Source organism: Cyprinodon tularosa, unplaced genomic scaffold (genome assembly GCF_016077235.1).
Source record: "Cyprinodon tularosa strain WSP-4 unplaced genomic scaffold, ASM1607723v1 ctg177, whole genome shotgun sequence".
Lineage (NCBI taxonomy): Eukaryota > Metazoa > Chordata > Actinopteri > Cyprinodontiformes > Cyprinodontidae > Cyprinodon > Cyprinodon tularosa.
Window position 1 is genome coordinate 1,106,575 of NW_024038589.1, and position 17,752 is coordinate 1,124,326.

General features: G+C 38.1%; 1 protein-coding gene across 2 annotated transcripts; it reads left to right on the plus strand.

Annotated features, from left to right (window-relative positions):
• Positions 1-1,928: 1,928 nt before the first annotated feature.
• On the plus strand, positions 1,929-12,973 carry LOC119781412 (HMG box-containing protein 1-like). Of its 2 annotated transcripts, XM_038281850.1 has the most exons (13): positions 1,929-1,959; positions 2,591-2,670; positions 5,292-5,396; positions 5,494-5,683; positions 7,398-7,521; positions 7,597-7,708; positions 9,127-9,236; positions 9,315-9,471; positions 9,542-9,686; positions 9,803-9,921; positions 10,688-10,850; positions 11,964-12,105; positions 12,193-12,973. In XM_038281850.1, exons 2-13 carry the CDS (start codon positions 2,598-2,600, stop codon positions 12,217-12,219), a joined length of 1,467 nt encoding a protein of 488 aa, XP_038137778.1. In that variant the 5' UTR covers positions 1,929-1,959; positions 2,591-2,597; the 3' UTR covers positions 12,220-12,973. The 2 variants fall into 2 exon arrangements, with proteins under 2 accessions (XP_038137778.1, XP_038137779.1); XM_038281851.1 differs by lacking the exon at positions 1,929-1,959 and having other exon boundaries at positions 1,975-2,670; positions 12,196-12,973.
• Positions 12,974-17,752: the final 4,779 nt, after the last annotated feature.

Below are 17,752 nucleotides of genomic sequence, written 5' to 3' on the forward strand. Positions count from 1 at the left end.
CAGCGTCCTCAACATGTCAATCTCACTGCGGGAACTTTAATTATCGCGATACCCTGCAACTTCCGTTACGCCTTCAAATTGAAACACCGGAAGTGGCTCGCAATAGTCGCTTGGATTGTGATATAAAAGCTAGAATAAAGTCTACAACACAGAAATTAATATAACAATAGTGATGTTTTTAAAATCAATTAAATATTTTTGATTTTTTATTATAAATTATTAGTAATGTAGTGACTATTTGTACAAAACTAACATTCAAAATTCAATTCAGTTTATTTCTATCGCGCCGTTTCACAACACATGTCATCTCAAGGCAGTTTACAGTTCACCAGATCATCCAGTCAAATTGATTCAAAGTTTTCTTTGCATTGACTCATTCACTCGAATGCAATCCCTCACACTAACCATGCTTGTAGCGACAGTGGAGAGGAAAAACTCCCCTTTAACAGGAAGAAACCTCCAGCAGAACCAGGCTCAGTGGGAGCAGCCATCTGTCTAAAAGCCGACTGGGGTTCAAGGAGACAGAAGCAGAGATACAAAAAACAACTGTAAAAGGCGGCCCTCTCCAGGAAACACAGCCAGGCAGACGAGCTCCGAGCCAGCTCCCATGTCAGAGGATGAAGAGAGCACATCCAGCCAGTCACAGTCAGAGAAACAGGACTACACTGGAAAAACAGGCTGGTCTCCAACATCTAGAAACAAAGGTGTTGATGACAGTAGCACAGCTGATATTTCTCTCCAGGATGGTGTCACAGCCAAACAGGAAAAGACGAGGCAAAGCCACTATGAGAAAAATCAGAGAGAGCATAACGTTAGAGATTGAACTAACAGATTCTGCAGAGTGGGAGAATAGAGATAGAATAAGCAGAATTTTGAAATTCTACTTAAATAGCCACCTGATGCACAGTGGATTCTGGCTTATGCAGTCCAAAAAGATAAAAAAAAAAGTGTCAAAATCCAGTTCTTTGCTTGCTTTATTCTCCATACAGACAAACAAGGGTACATGTTTCACAGGATTCTTCTACTGCTCTCACTCTGATTCTTGCACCTGTTCTTTGATTGACTGACTGATTGAGACTGAGAGTGAAAACTGGTTAAAAAAAAAACTATATGGCCACCCCCATGCAATTTGATCTACCTAAGACATACCTATTTATACTGTGAAACACCATCATCCAAAGCTAAAGTCAAATAGCTAATTAAGTGAATCACTAAACAAATCCTATTCTAAATAACAAATCTCACTTAATAATCCAAATTCTAAGAATTAAATAAAAATTGAGAAATAGCTCCTACAAGTAATAAAGTTAACATCAATTATAAATGGGGATCTACTGCTCCTGGTGGCTGCATTCAAATATTACTGTGTTTTATAAACAGGAAAAAGGAAATTAAATACCATTTCCATTTATAGATATATTGTTTCCAGCCTTACAAACCTAATATTTTATATGTGCGTATATTGTATATCTTTTACCCTTCTTTATTTTTTAATAAATGTTTATTACCGGTGTATCACTAGTGTATTTTGGGGAATACATACAGTAAACAATGCAGTTCCTGACATTTTTAAAAGTACCAGGGTGAATCATATATATATAATAATTAAATCCGCTGAAGGACAGTAACCTTCTATTTTTTGAGATAAATAAAGTTCTATTTAACAACACAATGGTAAACTCAAAGTGTCTGTTTATGTCACTAAATTAAAGTACCACATTAAAAGTTTAGATAAGCTAAGTGTGTTTTAATCGTGATTAAAACCATCCTTCACCCACCCAGTGTTTTTAATTGCAGAAATGAAAAAAAGAAAAAGAAAAACTAATGCGCACGAGCTGACGTTCAGCTGACCAATAAGAATCGGTTTTATCTGTGATTGACAGCTCCTCTGACCAATAGGATAACTAGAACATTCTGTTTACAACAACCCCCCCTTTTCCCTACAAGTCGACTGTTTTGGTGAGTTGAGAAAAGTTCATTGAAGCCATTGACTTGTTTTAAAACGCTGAATTTGAGAATACTTAACAGAGTTGAACATTTTTACCTCTAAACTGGTTAGAGGAGTAAAAACACGGAGCTGTCAGCGAAGGTTTTGTGCTCTAAATGCAGTTTCGCAGCTCGCTCTCGCTAAGCTTTTTTTTTTTTTATTGTTGACGTTAGTTGTTTTGTTGCGGTGTTGATTTTACGCAACAATGTTTCAACCATTTAAAAACCAGCCGAACCCTTATTCCCCTCTCCGAAGCTTACTTTCAATCCGATCTTAGTCTGATGTAATCATATTTTTGTCGTTTTCTTTTCAGTCGACGCGACAATGTTTCACTCTACTTTTTTTTCCTCTGAAGTTTCAATTAAACGGACGTTTTTCGACATTTTTTGCCGATTGTTGACAGCGGGCGATATCCCACCATCATCAGGGTTTAATAAATAGTTTTTGTCTTCTTATTTAAACTGTTTTATCGTTGTCTTTCTTTATGTTGAATGAATGGAGCTTAAAGTGCGCATGCGCGCTGGAGCTGGACGTTTATAAACAAGGATTCTGACTTTAAAGCCTGAATCCAGCACCCTAACATATTAAAGCTCTGTGTTTCAGCTACATCATGGTTTGGGAGGTTAAAAACCCACCATCCAGGACCAATATGCAGCAGACTGACCCTCAGAGTGAATCCACAGGTAACTACATGTCCAAACCAGAAGGGTCCATCCTTACAGGAAGCTTATGTGGGGACATTTTTGGGAGAATAACTAATATTCCTGTCATTTAATCAAACAAACTTCATTTATACCAAATGTTCCCAATATATTTTAGCTCTTTACCCCCTTAAAACATATAGTTACTTTACTCTTATTTGTTTTTACATATAAAATGAAGTAAATGTATTCATGGGAGGTTTTAGATGGGGGCCAACAGGGGCCAATGCCTCTGTAGAACAGGTCCAGGTCCCCTACTATGGTCCCATTACTGAAAAAATGCCCAAAAAATGGAAATTGAAGTAAGATAAGTCAATATTTTCTGGAGCTAAGTGCATTTCTCCTCAATCTAAGCAGATCAGTAAGGTAATTTAGAAATACAATAAGATGATTTTCATTTAAAATTAGAAAAAAAACTTAAATATCCTCTTTATGTGCATTCTATGTAATTATCTTATTATAAGGGCATAAATCTTCCTTCATTTGTCAGATCCTCTTATTTACCTACTTTAACCAATGGCAAATGCACTAGCTTTAAGAAATGTTTTGACAGTTTTTCGTACCGACACACGAGGCTGTAAGAGCCGCCAATTTAATATTCTGATTTTACAATTCACTTCAAAAATCACAAAATTACAGAGAATGACATTTGTAAAACTCAATCTGAAACACATAAATTTGATAAAAGAAAACTAATTTCAATAAGTAAAACTTTAATAAATTTGATTTTAAATAAATAAATATGAAAATAAAAATACAATTTTTTTGAAAAATATATTCCCTTATTTATAGAAGAAATCAAAGTTCTTTTCTAACTGGGTTTAAGCATAAAACAGATGAAAAAAAAAAACCCGAACCTAGTAACAACAGAATCATAAATAGATATAAAATTTCTAGACCTAGAGGTAGGAACATCTATGTCAAAAACTAGAATTTGAAGAAATATAGAATTAGTATAAATTTGAATATCAGGTAGGATTAATACAAACTATTGCAAGAAACTAAATAATAGATAAACAAAATGAACATAATGTTATAATACAAATGCAAAATAATACAAAAAACAAAAAGATAAACGTATTATAATTATTAAATCAGGATAGAAATAAAATAAAATGACTTAGTTTGAGATAAAAGCCAGGCTAAGATAACATAAACTCTCTCTCAGGTTATCAGTCCGGCCTTTTCATTGTAGATTATTAGCATTTTACCCTGAAATTAATTTTAGTTTAACCTAAAATGGCAAAAAACATGTCAGGAGGGACAAATTAAAGGTACACTATGCAACCGGTGTTGATTTTCCAGCGAGGCTCCCCCCAGAGGGCGAAATAAAAGTGCACTGTCGTAAATATGCTCAGCTGTTCTCCTGGTTTCTCCGTCAAGCCCGGCGCGGTTGTTTTGAGCTTAGCAGCGAATGACTAATGCTGCGTTCACACTGGACGTAGCTGGCGCGACAGAAGCAGCGAGTTTACATGCAAAGTCAATGGTTGACGCGCGTCAAGGCGCAGCAAAAGGTCCCGCGGCGCGTTTTGAGCACCAGGCGCAGCACGTCTGAGCAACTGAAGCAGCGCGTCGGGTGCGTTTAACGCAGGGAGAGAGACACAGCGCTGATGATCTCTCCTCTTAAACAGTTTATTGACGCCTAAATTAACTTAAAATGCAGAAATCTGCCGGCAGAATATGCAGTTTGGATTATTTAGATGAAAAACACCTACCAGCTGCCGCGGTGAACCGCTGCTGATGAAGGGATCCCTACTTTCGGCGCATCCCTGGTATGTGGGGGTCTGAGCGGCTCCGACAGAAAAAATATTGAAGGCAGGATAATAATCTGAATGAACTGACGGCACTGATTACGTTTTCAGGTGTATTTTCTCACTTAAACACATATTAAAACTACTTTATTCCCACTGATCACAGCAAATATAGCTGCAAGGCAGAGAAAGGATAGTGAAGCTCCGCCCAATGCGCCTCAGACACACTTTTGCACCGCACAGCCAGAGCAGCAAAGCTGCTTCAGCCGCGCGTCAGAACTAACTGGTACAAGCAGCAAAAAGGAAGCAGCAGACGCGATTTTGCTGCTTTTGCTGCGTGAACGTAGCATAACTGCACAAAGATCGCCACTGTGCTAGCAACGAGAATGCTTTTAACTGGGGGCGTGTAGCAGTTCTCGCCGTAAAGCAAGACTGACTCTCACGAGACTTCTGAGCCTGTGGATGCGGGTCGGTGCTCCTGCAGTTGCAAGTGCAGTATTTCCCCCACAGACCACCAGGGCGGCCGAGAATACCTTTGTTCAACCTGAAATGACTCATTTAATCATCCATAACGTTATGGAACACATTAATTAACTGAAAAATGTTGCATAGTGTGCCTTTAACCTAAAGAGAAAGCAGATCTCTGTGATCACCCATTCTGCATGGATTTAACTCTTTATCTGAGAGTGAACCTCTCAGACCACTAAACCTTGCTGATGGTATGAGTGATCAAACTCATTAGTTTATATTTTTTATGTGACATAACTACAAAATCCTCCCACATCCCCTATATAGAAAACATGGAGGTTTGTTTGTGGCAGAAACCCAGCTTGACTTTTGTGTTTCCTCCAGGGATAATGAACATTGATGGGAACCGGGCTCATGATCCGCTACGCTGTGACGAACACTTCCCCTCCTCACCCAGCCTCCCCACCAGCGACACTTTCATGGAATACGGTATCTTAAACACGGGCAACAACACAACTGTTTTAATTTAAGCAATTCAAACCTCACAAGCGGTGTTCTAACCCCTGCGTTTGGTTTCTTCTCCCAGACGACCTGCCGGATCTACAGGAGGTTCAGGAGGAACTGGAGCCGGCGCCCGTTTACCAGCTGGAACTGGGTGTGTCGCACCAGGAGCGGCGCGCCGACCCACAGCCCCCGGAGACGCTGTGGCTCACGCAGCTGGCCCACATCGCCACCGGACCTCAGAGCCCACTGCTACAGGGTCTTCCTCACAGCAGGTTAGTGTGCTCCTCCAGAAAAGGAATAAGAACTTACCGTAGAGGGTCATGTGCAATGGGAGCCTCACACCTGCATTATAATGGGAGAGTTCACACTACGGGGTGAAATTTGCTCCGTTATTGTTGCAAAGAGCCCATTTCAGGTTAACTTTGCAAATTTTTTAGATTTTGTTTTTCAAATACATTGATTTCATTTAATTACATATATTTTTACTTTATGTATTTTTTTTTTCAATTTCATTGTTGGAAATGTATATTTGTCAAATTAAGATTAACAAATTCCTTCTTTCCTAACTTAATTTCACTAATCAATCTCTCTTCACTTCAAGCCTAATAATATTGCTAATATCCAAGGCATTTTTGCTCCTCACGCCATAGGAAAGCCCGCCCCTAGAAGTGAAGAGAATGTGATCTGGAAAACATAATAAAAGAGAAAATGTTTCTGAAAAAACAAAAAATTAAAAAGTAAAATTTGTAAAGAAAATTTATTTAAAAAAAATGTATATAAAAAAAATGCAAAATTACTCTCAAACCTTTTAAAGTTTATTTTCTAGGTTGTTTCTTTCTTTTAAATCTCCATATCATAATACATTCATCACTTGCAACAATACTGGAACAAATTTCACTCCATATTTAACAAGTGATGCTACCATAAGTGCACAAAGTCGCCACTTTCCCTTTACATTAAGAGTTCAACTAATGCTTATTTTGCTAATTGGTTTATCTTTGGATTATTTATTTCAATTAATCGACTAATAATCTGATAGCAACAGATTCCCTAAAGAGGATTTTATATAGATTTTAAACCAGGTGGAACTAAAACATTTCTACGTGAGGGTTATCAATATGGTGTCTGGCAGAGGTTTTCCCATTTACTAGGCTACTGACTGAAATCGCTCTTTTACCAGAGCTTCTTTACCCAGGGTTTCCACAAGTTAAATCAGTAAATTATAATTTTTTTAATTAAGGCCTTAATTGGCATTAAAATGTATCAAATGTGATTGTCGTGGCATTTAAAATCTATTAAAAAAAGAAAAACGTTTATAAAAACTATTTCATCAGATATATATGAGATATTTATTGAAAAATGCAAAGTGACTGGAAAACGAGGAATTTGGACATGGCTGCAGCCTGTCGACAGGCTTTTGCAATGTTATATATATTTACACATATGTATTAAAATAAGAGTCATGAGTATTGTTGATGGCATTAAAATTATTTCTAAGAGCATTAAAAGCATTAAATTAGAGTTACTCATTCCTGTATAAACCCTGTTACCAGACAGGTTGGGAAAGCTTTCATATTGAGCTCTGATTTTTTACTATAACGATAAATAAATGGCAGCCACAGTGATCTATCTTTTAGTCGCCTTTTAGTAGGAAGATTTAAAATCCAGAGGATGATGAGAAGGTCGCCACGATCGTTCAATGTGAGATTCGTTTGGACACGCTAGCAAATAGATGAGAAATCCTTGAGTAAATTGTTGTACTGTTTGTTAGAAGCGTTTGATTGGTGCTTCCTGCTGTAGTCTATGAAAATCTGAAATGACGACATCTGCTGGCCCAATCAGGTATTACTTCTAACTGAAGCATTAGATCTGAGGCCATCATCAGACCTTTAGTCCTTTTAAATTATTGTCAGAAAATGCCAGAAAATAGAACCTTGTTTAAATTTCTCCCATGAATCACAGCGCCTGTTGGTTTCCATTTTTTAGCTCCCCTGCAGTCTGCATCCCCAGCACCAGCAGTGACCTACACTCCTACGCCCGTCCTCCACCTGCTCTCCTGAGCAGCACGTCGCCATCTAGAGTTCACAGCAGACAACGACATCGCAGCAGGGTAGAGCCGGCTTCACCTTGTGTTCAGTAACGAGCAGCTTTTTCCTTCCTTTCTGACGGCTGCTTCCTTCTGCAGACCAGCAGTGAGTGCGGCTCTGCCGTCTCTACCAGGTCCTCCCTGTCTGATGATGAGGACATGGGCTGGAGCTTCTCCTGCCCCCCCACAGCCTGGCACTGCTTTCTGAAAGGTAGAGGAACTCCTTCCTTCCTTCCTTCCTTCCTTCCTTCCTTCCTTCCTTCCTTCCTTCCTTCCTTCCTTCCTTCCTTCCTTCCTTCCTTCCTTCCTTCCTTCCTAGTGCCACTCTTTTATTCTCCCCCCTTTTTTCTCCACTTATCTTCCTTCTTTTTTAATTCCTTCCTTCTTTCCTTTCCTTGTATCCTATCTCACTTCCCTCCTTTCTTTCATTCATTGTGTTTCCTTCGGATTGATCTGTCCTGTCCTCCTTCAAACCTGCGCCCCTGCTCCCTTTTATTCCTCGTGTCCTTCTAAGTGTCCCTCTTTCCATCCTCTCTTACGGTTTTGTTTTCTTTCTCTTATTTTCTTTCAAGGAATCCCCTCTAAAATATTAGGCATAAAATCAGGGGGAACTTCATACTTTATAATTGACTCTAACCTCTTTACTGGCACCATGTCACCAGCCGATGGTTTGTTATCTTTAGACCTCAGCTATTCATCCCACATTGTATATTAACTGATCGATCTTCCAGCATCACACGGCAACCATCACCAAGACTTCTATAATGCGGTTTTACTGGCTTTGGTTATTAACACGGACGCAACAGTGAATGCTGCTGCGTAACGTCCACCATCACCCCATCAGCCAGATGTCACTGACTCCCGTTTTATAGCCCAAAAATTTTTCATAAACTGCCTAGACATACGAAATCTCACCCAATTTGAATCAAAGTCTATTGATCTCTTAGGCCATAAATCTAAATCCTAAACTGCCAGCTTGGGATGTTTCCCAACCTGGCAACGATGCACGTAAGACGAGCAACGTTAGCATTTAGATGCAAAACCCCATCATGCACCGCAACATATTTTAGCAAAATATTCAAAGATAAATTCGCCAATTATAAGAGGAACATCGTAGTTTGGTTTAAAGAAAGCATTTTAGTTTTAATATAATTTTGGACTGTTGCAAGGATTTTACAGTTTAAAGAAATAGAAAATTACACCATATACCAACTGTCAAGAGCTATATATACAGCATGCATCATTTACGTAGCTAACGTTGTATTACTTCTTAAGCTCCTTGCGTTATTTACTGTCACAGATAGGAGCTTCGGCCGGAGAGGAAGTGTTGGGCCGGTATGATTTAAGGAGGGCCGGCCCTCACATGCTGAAATTAGGACCGGCCCACAGTCTACCCGATATCACAGATTACCAGTTCGAACCTGTATTTGGTTTTGCAAAAAGGCGAGGATTACTAACTGAAGTTCAGATTTCTTAATTAAATTAAGTATTTTTCCTCATCTTCCTTTTGCGATAAAAACTGTGATGTTCCCTCATCCCGTAATGTCAAAGAAAGACGCACACATTAAACTCTTCTCTCCTGACCTAAAGCCATATGTAGAGTGAAGTTTTGCTCGTCTCCATCATCAGGAACTCGCCTGCGCTTTCACAGCGGCTCCTTTGTGGGCTGGCAGGGCGTTGAGGAGCTGGGCTCTGCTGAGGAGGACCGTACGGACGAGGAGCGGTCCAGATTCCTGAAGGTACAGCTCCAGTGTTTATCGGCTGCAGTGAATCGGCAGTAGATAGATGGTACAACCCCTTTACAATCCCGTCCACAGAGTTACGGCTCCGAGGGCCTGCAGCTGGTGGAGCATGAAGAGACGGTGTCCTCCGGTCAGGCCGTCTTACAGCTAACCTTTGACCCCGGGGTGTTTGGACATACCCCGATCACAGCGCGCTGCCACCTGGATCACCCCTTCTACGTCAAAAGCAAAGGTGGGCGAACGTCAGGCGGACAGATCCACTTTCACAGCTTCAGGATTTAAACCCTTCCTGTTTCTCTCAGGATGGTCGTCCTTTTATCCCAGCTTGACCGTGGTGCATTATGGGATACCGTGCTATGAAATGGAGGTGGGGGACACGTGCCTGCCTCCTGGACACAGAGATGCTAAGCATACGGAGGATTCACTGGTGTTTGACACATTTAAAAGGTGAATGTTGTTTTATGCTGCGTTTAGGTTCCAGTAGGAACCAGAAGCTTCCATCCCGACGCGTCGGAAATGTTCTAAATCCGATTTTCCTTGCTTTAAATGTGACTCTTTTACAGCTACGACTTCACCCCTCTGGACTCCTCTGCCGTCTACCTGCTGAGCAGCATGGCCAGACGTCGACATGCGTCACAGTCCAGCGGGGGCGCTGTTTCCCCCGAAAGAGAAACATTACCAGGTCCTCTTCTAATCCTTTTGTCCACATTATGGAAGCCCGGTTCCGCCCCATTATAATAAAAATATGCCAAATAGAAAGTCATAATAATGTTACAATTTTGACTTTCAAAGTCAAAATTATGAGATATTCGACTTTCAAACTTTATATCTCATAATTATCGCTTTGAAAGTCGAGATTATGACTTTAAATCTCATAATAATGACTTTGTATCTCATGATTATGACTTTAAAAGTCGAATTTATGAATTTCTATCTGATAATTATGACTTATAAAATTGAAATTATGAATTTATATCTCATAATTATGAATTTCAAAGTAAAATTATGACTTTGTATCTCATAATTATGAATTTCAAAGTAAAAATAATGACTTTGAAAATCGAAATTAGGAATTTCTCTCTCATAATTAGGACCATGAATGTCAAAATTATGAATTTCTCTCTAATAATTATGAATTTCAAATAAAAATTATGTATTTGTATCTCTGAATTATGAATTTCAAAATTAGAAATTATGAATTTGTATCTCATAATTATGACTTTGTATCTCATAAATATGATTTTGAAAGTTGAAATTATGACTTTCTATTTGTCTTTTTTTACTTTCATGAGGCGGAAATGGGCTTCCATAACATGCACTCATTGTGCAAATAAATCTGATTTAGATTATTTATACAGATACTTCTAAAACTCTACGATTTGATGAATATCCACTGATTTATGTCTCAGAATGTAAAATGAAACTGTTTTTGTACGGAAACACTCCAGACAGCCACAGTCCTCGACAGCAGAAAGCAGCTAAAGCTAAAGCTCAAAGCAGCAGCAGCAGCGCCTCGCCCAGTAAATGCAAGCGGCCGATGAACGCCTTCATGCTGTTCGCCAAGAAGTTCAGGGTGGAGTACACACAGATGTATCCCGGCAAGGATAACAGGTGGGCGGAGCTTCTGAGTCTTTTATTTCTATAGTGTTATTGTGTGAAAAATGCTTTTGCAGACAAGCTGCTTACTGCAAGAACAGCTTCAGAGTAGATCTCTAGGTGATCCTATGGAGTGAACTTTGGTCCATTATTGTTGCAATCAAAGAATATGTTTTGTAAATTGATATTTAAAAACAAGCATATTTTTCAAAAATATATTTTTTATTATTTTATAATTATTATATAATTTTTAACTGGAAATTTAAAGGAAAATAAAATGTAAAAAAAAAAATTAAATGGAAATTTGAAAAAATAATTTTACTCCTAAAATGAACATTTGCTGTTTCTTAGGTTCTATCCTTTCAATTAGTTTTATTTTTTTTATTTATCATTTAAATTTTCTAATTTTATTTATTCAAATGTTTTGTTTTCTTTTTGTTTTAACAGATTTTATATTTTCATTTTTTTTACTTCAAACCCTACTAGAAAACTCAATTTAAAAAAGAGAAATTAAAAACAAAATACATTTGAAAATATTAAATCAGTAAAAAAAAAAAAAATGAAAACAAAAATAGAAAAAAATATATGAAAACAGGAAAGTAATTTTCCAAAACTTTTTCAGTTTTTCAATGTTTTATTTATTGATTCAATTTTTTTTAAATTTCTATTTACAACATGTGATCTTTGCTTCCAACTATGATGGAACTAAATTCACTTCCAGTCAATTTTTCTGGAAATAATTTGTCTTTAATTTGAGAAAACCAAGAAGGATTACATTCCAAATGAAAAAAAAAACACTCTATTATCTTATTTTAATAGATTTAAATCTATTTAAATCCTCATATCATTAGCAGATTATCTTATTTGCCCTCTAAAATTAAGGGAGAATTCCCTCAATATAAGACATTTGTCTCTAATTTTAGATCAGGTTTTGCTGCGTTCTTTTAAATGGCTTTTTTTTGTGCTCAAACAGACAAATGAGGGAAATAATCTGTGAAATGTACCTCCTGTTACTGATCCTCCTTCGGATTTTTGGCGTGACTTTAACTAGCCCCTTCCAACCTATGAGTGTGTCAGAATGAACGCTGTTGGAACACATGTGTTCAAGCATGCGCGTCTGTGCTGCAGAGCCATCAGTGTCCTCCTGGGGGAGCAGTGGAAGAAAATGCGAAGCGAGGAGCGCCGCGTCTTCACCCTGCAGGCCAAAGCGCTCGCCGACGAGCAGAAAAGGCTCAACCCCGACTGCTGGAAGCGCAAAAGAACCAACTCTGTGAGGTCACACAGATGCTTACGGCGCCACTTGAGGTTTGGGAGGATAATATCTGACTCAGGTCTTTGTTTTCTTGTTTTTTATCAGCAGGGCTGCCAAGGAAATCAAAGCTGAATCGAGGGAGCATGTCGGAGTACAGACAGAATCAGAAGAAGAAGAAGAAAGGAGCCTTGTACTGGGATTCAGTACGTTCTGGTGTTTATGGGATTATCAAAGATCTCAAAGCAGAACAACAAAGTAGAAACTCACCTTTAATGGGCTCCAGGTAACAAGTTTAACCCCTTAAAACATTTAATTAAATGTTTGGGGTTGGGGAGGGGGTGCGCCGCCTTCCTATCAGAGACGAGCCTTTTTCTGAGGAGCAGGTCTGACCACTGGGTGGCGCTCCTATCAAACCAGAGCTGTCCTGGTGGTTCTCTCCTAGTGCTTGAACCAGGTGGAGGTTGTGGTGCTGTAGCATTTTAGCCAAAGCTATGTAGCCGATTTCTCCTAATCTATGTCATATGCAATTTATTTCCTCGTCTGTTATTACTTGTATTTAAACTAAGTGTTACGGCACAAAATTATAGGAGATGTATTTAGCGTTAGTTTATATTAGCCTTGTTTTATTGCAGCTTTAGTGCGTAATGTTCATCTGCTAAATTCGTTTAGGAGCTTCTTCATTAATTCATTACCATTTAAATTCACAGGTTGGGGTTTCTGTTCTGTTGAAGGGTTATGCGCCGTCAGTATCGTACCTGCAGTAGATCATTTGGAGTGATGGCGGTCAGCCATACGCTGAAGCTAAAACATCTAGTCCAGATGTCTGAATCCTGTGGCTATTAATAACTTCAACTTAAAATAATACAGAACTGATTATAAAAAAAAAGATATTTAAAAATACTGCAGGTTTTTCACTTTTTTTGTTTTAAAGTCGTGCACTAATATCAGTTTTCACCAAGCATAAAAAGTCTGACTTTCTGATTATGATTTTTGACTTCTATTATTTAATAACAATACATCTTTAATGTTTCAGACTTATTTAATTTCTAATAGATTGAACAATATCAATGAAACAATAAGAATTTGTTTTATGCATGATAAAGTCCTTAAATAGCAATGAAAACTAGTGACTATGGTTTATTTAATGACCTTTGCAGAGGTACGGAAGATCGGACTGGCTTTGTTTAAGTATTGACCGATTTTCACTCTGTTCAAAATTAAGGAGATTAGGGCTTAACGATAAACCGGCCAATCAGAAAGCCTGTATTTTTAAAATCTATTTCTCTTCTCAACATTTGGGGGGGTTTTTTAAGTGTAAAAAAAAAAGGTGGTTCTTTACAAATGAAAAATTATCTTGTGTCGACAGTGTTAAACAATAAAGTATGGAGTGAAGTTTGTTCAATTATTGTTACAAACAATGAACCCATTTTTTAAACTGATATTTGAAAAAAAGTGACATACAGAAATGGACTTTAAAAAACTTTTTTGAGAGTAACTGCTGTTTTCTTATTTTTTAAATTATTCAATGTAAGTTTCCAAATTTCCTTCTCTTGAAATTGCATTTTACAGATCGCATTCTCTTCACTTCTGGCAAATGCATTTCTAAGGTCTGCATGAAAGCTGGCAAAAGTTTTTTTATTGGTGGAGTGTTTAGATTGGGATGGAATTGAAGAAAATGATGAATGAATTTTTAAAGAATCCAATTCATAAAACTCAGTCTGAAAAAGAGATTTGGAAAAATAACGAGAATTTGAAAAACATCCTAATCAAAAAGAGTGACTTTGCTATTATGTTGGGTTGTATTTCTTCTTCAAATTGTTTTATTTTATTATTATATCATTTAAAATGTTTATTTTTCTACACTTTATTATTATTGTTTTACAGATTTTAAATTTTTATTCTATTTATCCAAATCCTCTTTTTCTTACATTAAGTTTTGAAATTTGAATCTGAAGACAGAAATTTGAAAATTTAAACATAAAAAAAAAAAATTTAAATAAAATAAAATAAAATATAAAATAGAATATCAAAATACCCGAAATACTTTTTTTTTCCCCATGAAAAGGCTTTTAAAGCTTCATTTCTGGATTGAAATTTTCTTTTTGATATTTATTTACAAAATGCTTTCTTTACTTTCAACAATAAAGGCACAAAAGTCACTCCATAGGGTGACCTGTGCAAACATATAGAAGCAAAGGGGAAAAAAGATTGGATGAAACAGGAATAAAACATTTTCATGACTTTTTAAATTGCTTTTATGTTCTGGTAAAAATTAAAATAATTTTCATCATGGCTCTACGAAACCTGCTTCACTTTTTAGGTTTTCATCTAGTTTTGTGTCTGATTATTTGTGGGCTGCTTGTTTTCTTTTTTTTTTTTCCAATAACAGGATTAGCAGCGTGAGTTTTGATAAAGTTGGGATTATTATAGGAAAGTCAGCATACACTTAGGCTACAGTCACACCGCAGGCCTTAGACCGTTCACATTTCCAGATATATGCGACTTGTATGTGATCTCCTGTGTGAACTGCATCCATACAACACAATTGTCCCACATGCGGAGTAGAGGACGCAATGACCTCACAAGCAAGCGTGCTCTGTCTTTACGGAAGTAAACGTGGATAATAGGGATGGAGCGCATCTAGAGATCTTTCCCCGACCTTAAAAACTCAATTTTTTCAAGAAGATTAAAACAAAAACTTCTCTCCGCATTATCGTCCCCCATGGTTGTTTTTCTTCCTGCTTCTGCGTAGCAAGACACAGAATAATGACCTTTAATGGCGTTTAGGTGGGATAAATGTTACCCGGCTGATCATACACAGGTCGCATTTGAAAAGATCAGATTCGTATCGGATTCAGGACCACATTACCAAGTGGTCTGGGTCACATTGCAAAAAAAATCTGATCTGTGTTGTTCAGACTGTCATGAGAAGATCAGATACAGGTCGCATATAGGCAAAAAATCGGATTTAGGTCACTTCAGGCTGCAGTGCGAATGTAGCCTCCATCGCCCACTCCAGACTAGCCGGTAGCTTCTCCCTCTGGGACCAAGTGACTTCGATTTCTAAAAAGTAGCCAGTAGAAATACCTACGGCATGCAATATAATAACTGTTTATAACCCTTCAACAGAACCACACATCTACAGCTTTGGCTGTCTTTTCAAAGGGATCCACGACTAGCTGAATCTAAATATGCTGTCATTTTACCATAAGTTAAACATTTTTTGTGATATGTAAGCTTACCTAAAATCAAAATCAAACCTTAGATAATGAATGACTGTTTGAAGTGACAGTGAAGCATCTTTTAGTCCTGGTAACACATCAGGTTTCTGATGCTAATTATAAACAGCCTCAGCTCGTTGTAGCATAGCTCTCCATCTGGGTTAGCTTCTCCTAGCAGCAGCAAAGACTAGGGTTGCCAACCGTCCCTTGAAAAACGGAATTGTCCCGCATTTAGTGGAAAAAGAACGCACTGGGTGGAAAAAGTCAACGATAATGAATATAAAGCAAACTGCAAATATGCATCTAATTCAATGCAGATTTTAGTCAAATAGTTAAAAAAAATCATTTCACACAAAAAGGGGGGCTAAAAAAATCACCAAAACATATCTTCTTCACCTCTTGGGATTTCTACATTCTCATCCATATCATCACCCTTCTGTTCAAACAAAAAATGTTTAACGTTAGTCATTGCCGTTTAGGCTAAACAAAGCTAGCGCTACCGGACCTAGCGCAACAGGACCTAGCGCAAAAGGTCCTGGCACAACAGCACCTGGCGCAACAGCATCTGGCGCAACAGGACCTGGCGCAACAGCATCTGGTGCTACAGGACCTGGCGCAACAGCATCTAGCGCAACAGGACCTGGCGCAACAGGACCTAGCGCAACAGGTCCTGGTGCAACAGGACCTGGCGCAACAGCATCTAGCGCAACAGGTCCTGGCGCAACAGGACCTGGCGCAACAGCATCTAGCGCAACAGGTCCTGGCGCAACAGGACCTGGCACTACAGGACCTGGCGCAACAGCATCTGGCGCAACAGGACCTGGCGCAACAGCATCTGGTGCTACAGGACCTGGCGCAACAGCATCTAGCGCAACAGGACCTGGCGCAACAGGACCTAGCGCAACAGGTCCTGGTGCAACAGCATCTAGCGCAACAGGTCCTGGCGCAACAGGACCTGGCGCAACAGCATCTAGCGCAACAGGTCCTGGCGCAACAGGACCTGGCACTACAGGACCTGGCACTACAGGACCTGGCGCAACAGCATCTAGCGCAACAGGGCCTGGCGCAACAGGACCTAGCATATGTCATTTACCGAGAAGCACTGCAGTTCAGACAGCCGGCCGCTTCCCTGTGAAAATCTTTTTATATAATCTTAAAAAACTAAAGAACTTACAGTAATTTCTACGGTATTGTACTTACATCAAAAGTAAATATTTTTTAAAATAAAGTCTATCGTTTCAACTAATCGTGAATACCTGTGAGGTTTTGGATTTTAAGTTACGAACAAGAGCACGTCTTGCCTCCTTACTTTCCTTATCAAATAAACGCAGAGGGCAGATCTAAAGACCCTGTCTCCCTCTCTCTAGCTTTTGTTTTGAAAGAGGAAGAAACAGGTTGGATTTCTTATAGGAACAGCAACCAAAGATACTCAATACATTTATTTTAAAATATGGTGACAGATTAGTTTTGATTCATGTGCTTAATGTCCTTAAAGCATAGTTATGTAGAAACAACATAGACATAGCCTTCATAGAGGGAGTTTAAAAAAATTATAATTTAATGTGATGCAACCAATTAAAGCCCATCCACCTCTTGTGGTTTTGCCGAATTTATGAAAGAAATGACATTATTTGAATATTTCTAACCACTTAAAGCCAAGATTTGTTGTTTGAGGAAAAAAGGAATAATACTTGCACATTTTAAAGAATTCGCCAGAAACATGTTTTCCTGATTTTTGGTATTGACCTCCCTCTACATCTGCAGAATAATTAAAGCCATTAAACAACAAGCCAACATTTTATAGTGACGTGACCTGATTGGTATTCTTTCAGAGGGTGGATTTAAATCTATTTCCCAAGCGGAGGATGTTTTTAATCCCCCTCTCACTGCACATTAATGCACTATATACACTTTATCTTCTGAGACTGCTACAGTTTGTGTCCTGATAAATATTAAGATTATTACCAAGAACTTTATTATTTTTTGTGTGGTTTGAATTCATCTTTAACTTCCTGTGTTTCGCTTTCCGATTATCTGATGTTCTACCCATGCCGTCATGTCATGTAATTCCTGAGAGTATAAAATAAAAGTATGATAAACGGTGCCACTGCTGTTGTTTTTCTTTATTAAAGTACTTATAGCTTCTACTTTTGTTTATATAACAAATCACCAATTTTGCTTCATGGTTGGAGATTTTATCATCCAATTACAACAAAGCAGAGCGTAATTTGAACGGAAAAATAAGTGACTTAAAGGTTTTGTGTTTTTTTTACTCTTGGATTCCTTAAAGAAGAATCTAGTTAACCTGTCTGACCTGTTTGTGTAATTTAATCCTGGATAAATCCAGGTGTTATATGGAAGCTCTTTAAAGAACATTAGAGAACAAACATTAGGAATACCAAGGAACCCTGCAAACAGATTAGGAAGGACATTATTGAGACGCA

Excerpts from the sequence above, each read along its gene's own strand:
- LOC119781412 (XM_038281850.1), top strand. The coding sequence starts at position 2,598 with ATGGTTTGGGAGGTTAAAAACCCACCATCCAGGACCAATATGCAGCAG. Across the intron at positions 7,522-7,596 it reads GACAACGACATCGCAGCAGG|ACCAGCAGTGAGTGCGGCTC; the intron begins GTAGAGCCGGCT and ends TTCCTTCTGCAG. Across the intron at positions 7,709-9,126 it reads CTGGCACTGCTTTCTGAAAG|GAACTCGCCTGCGCTTTCAC; the intron begins GTAGAGGAACTC and ends CTCCATCATCAG.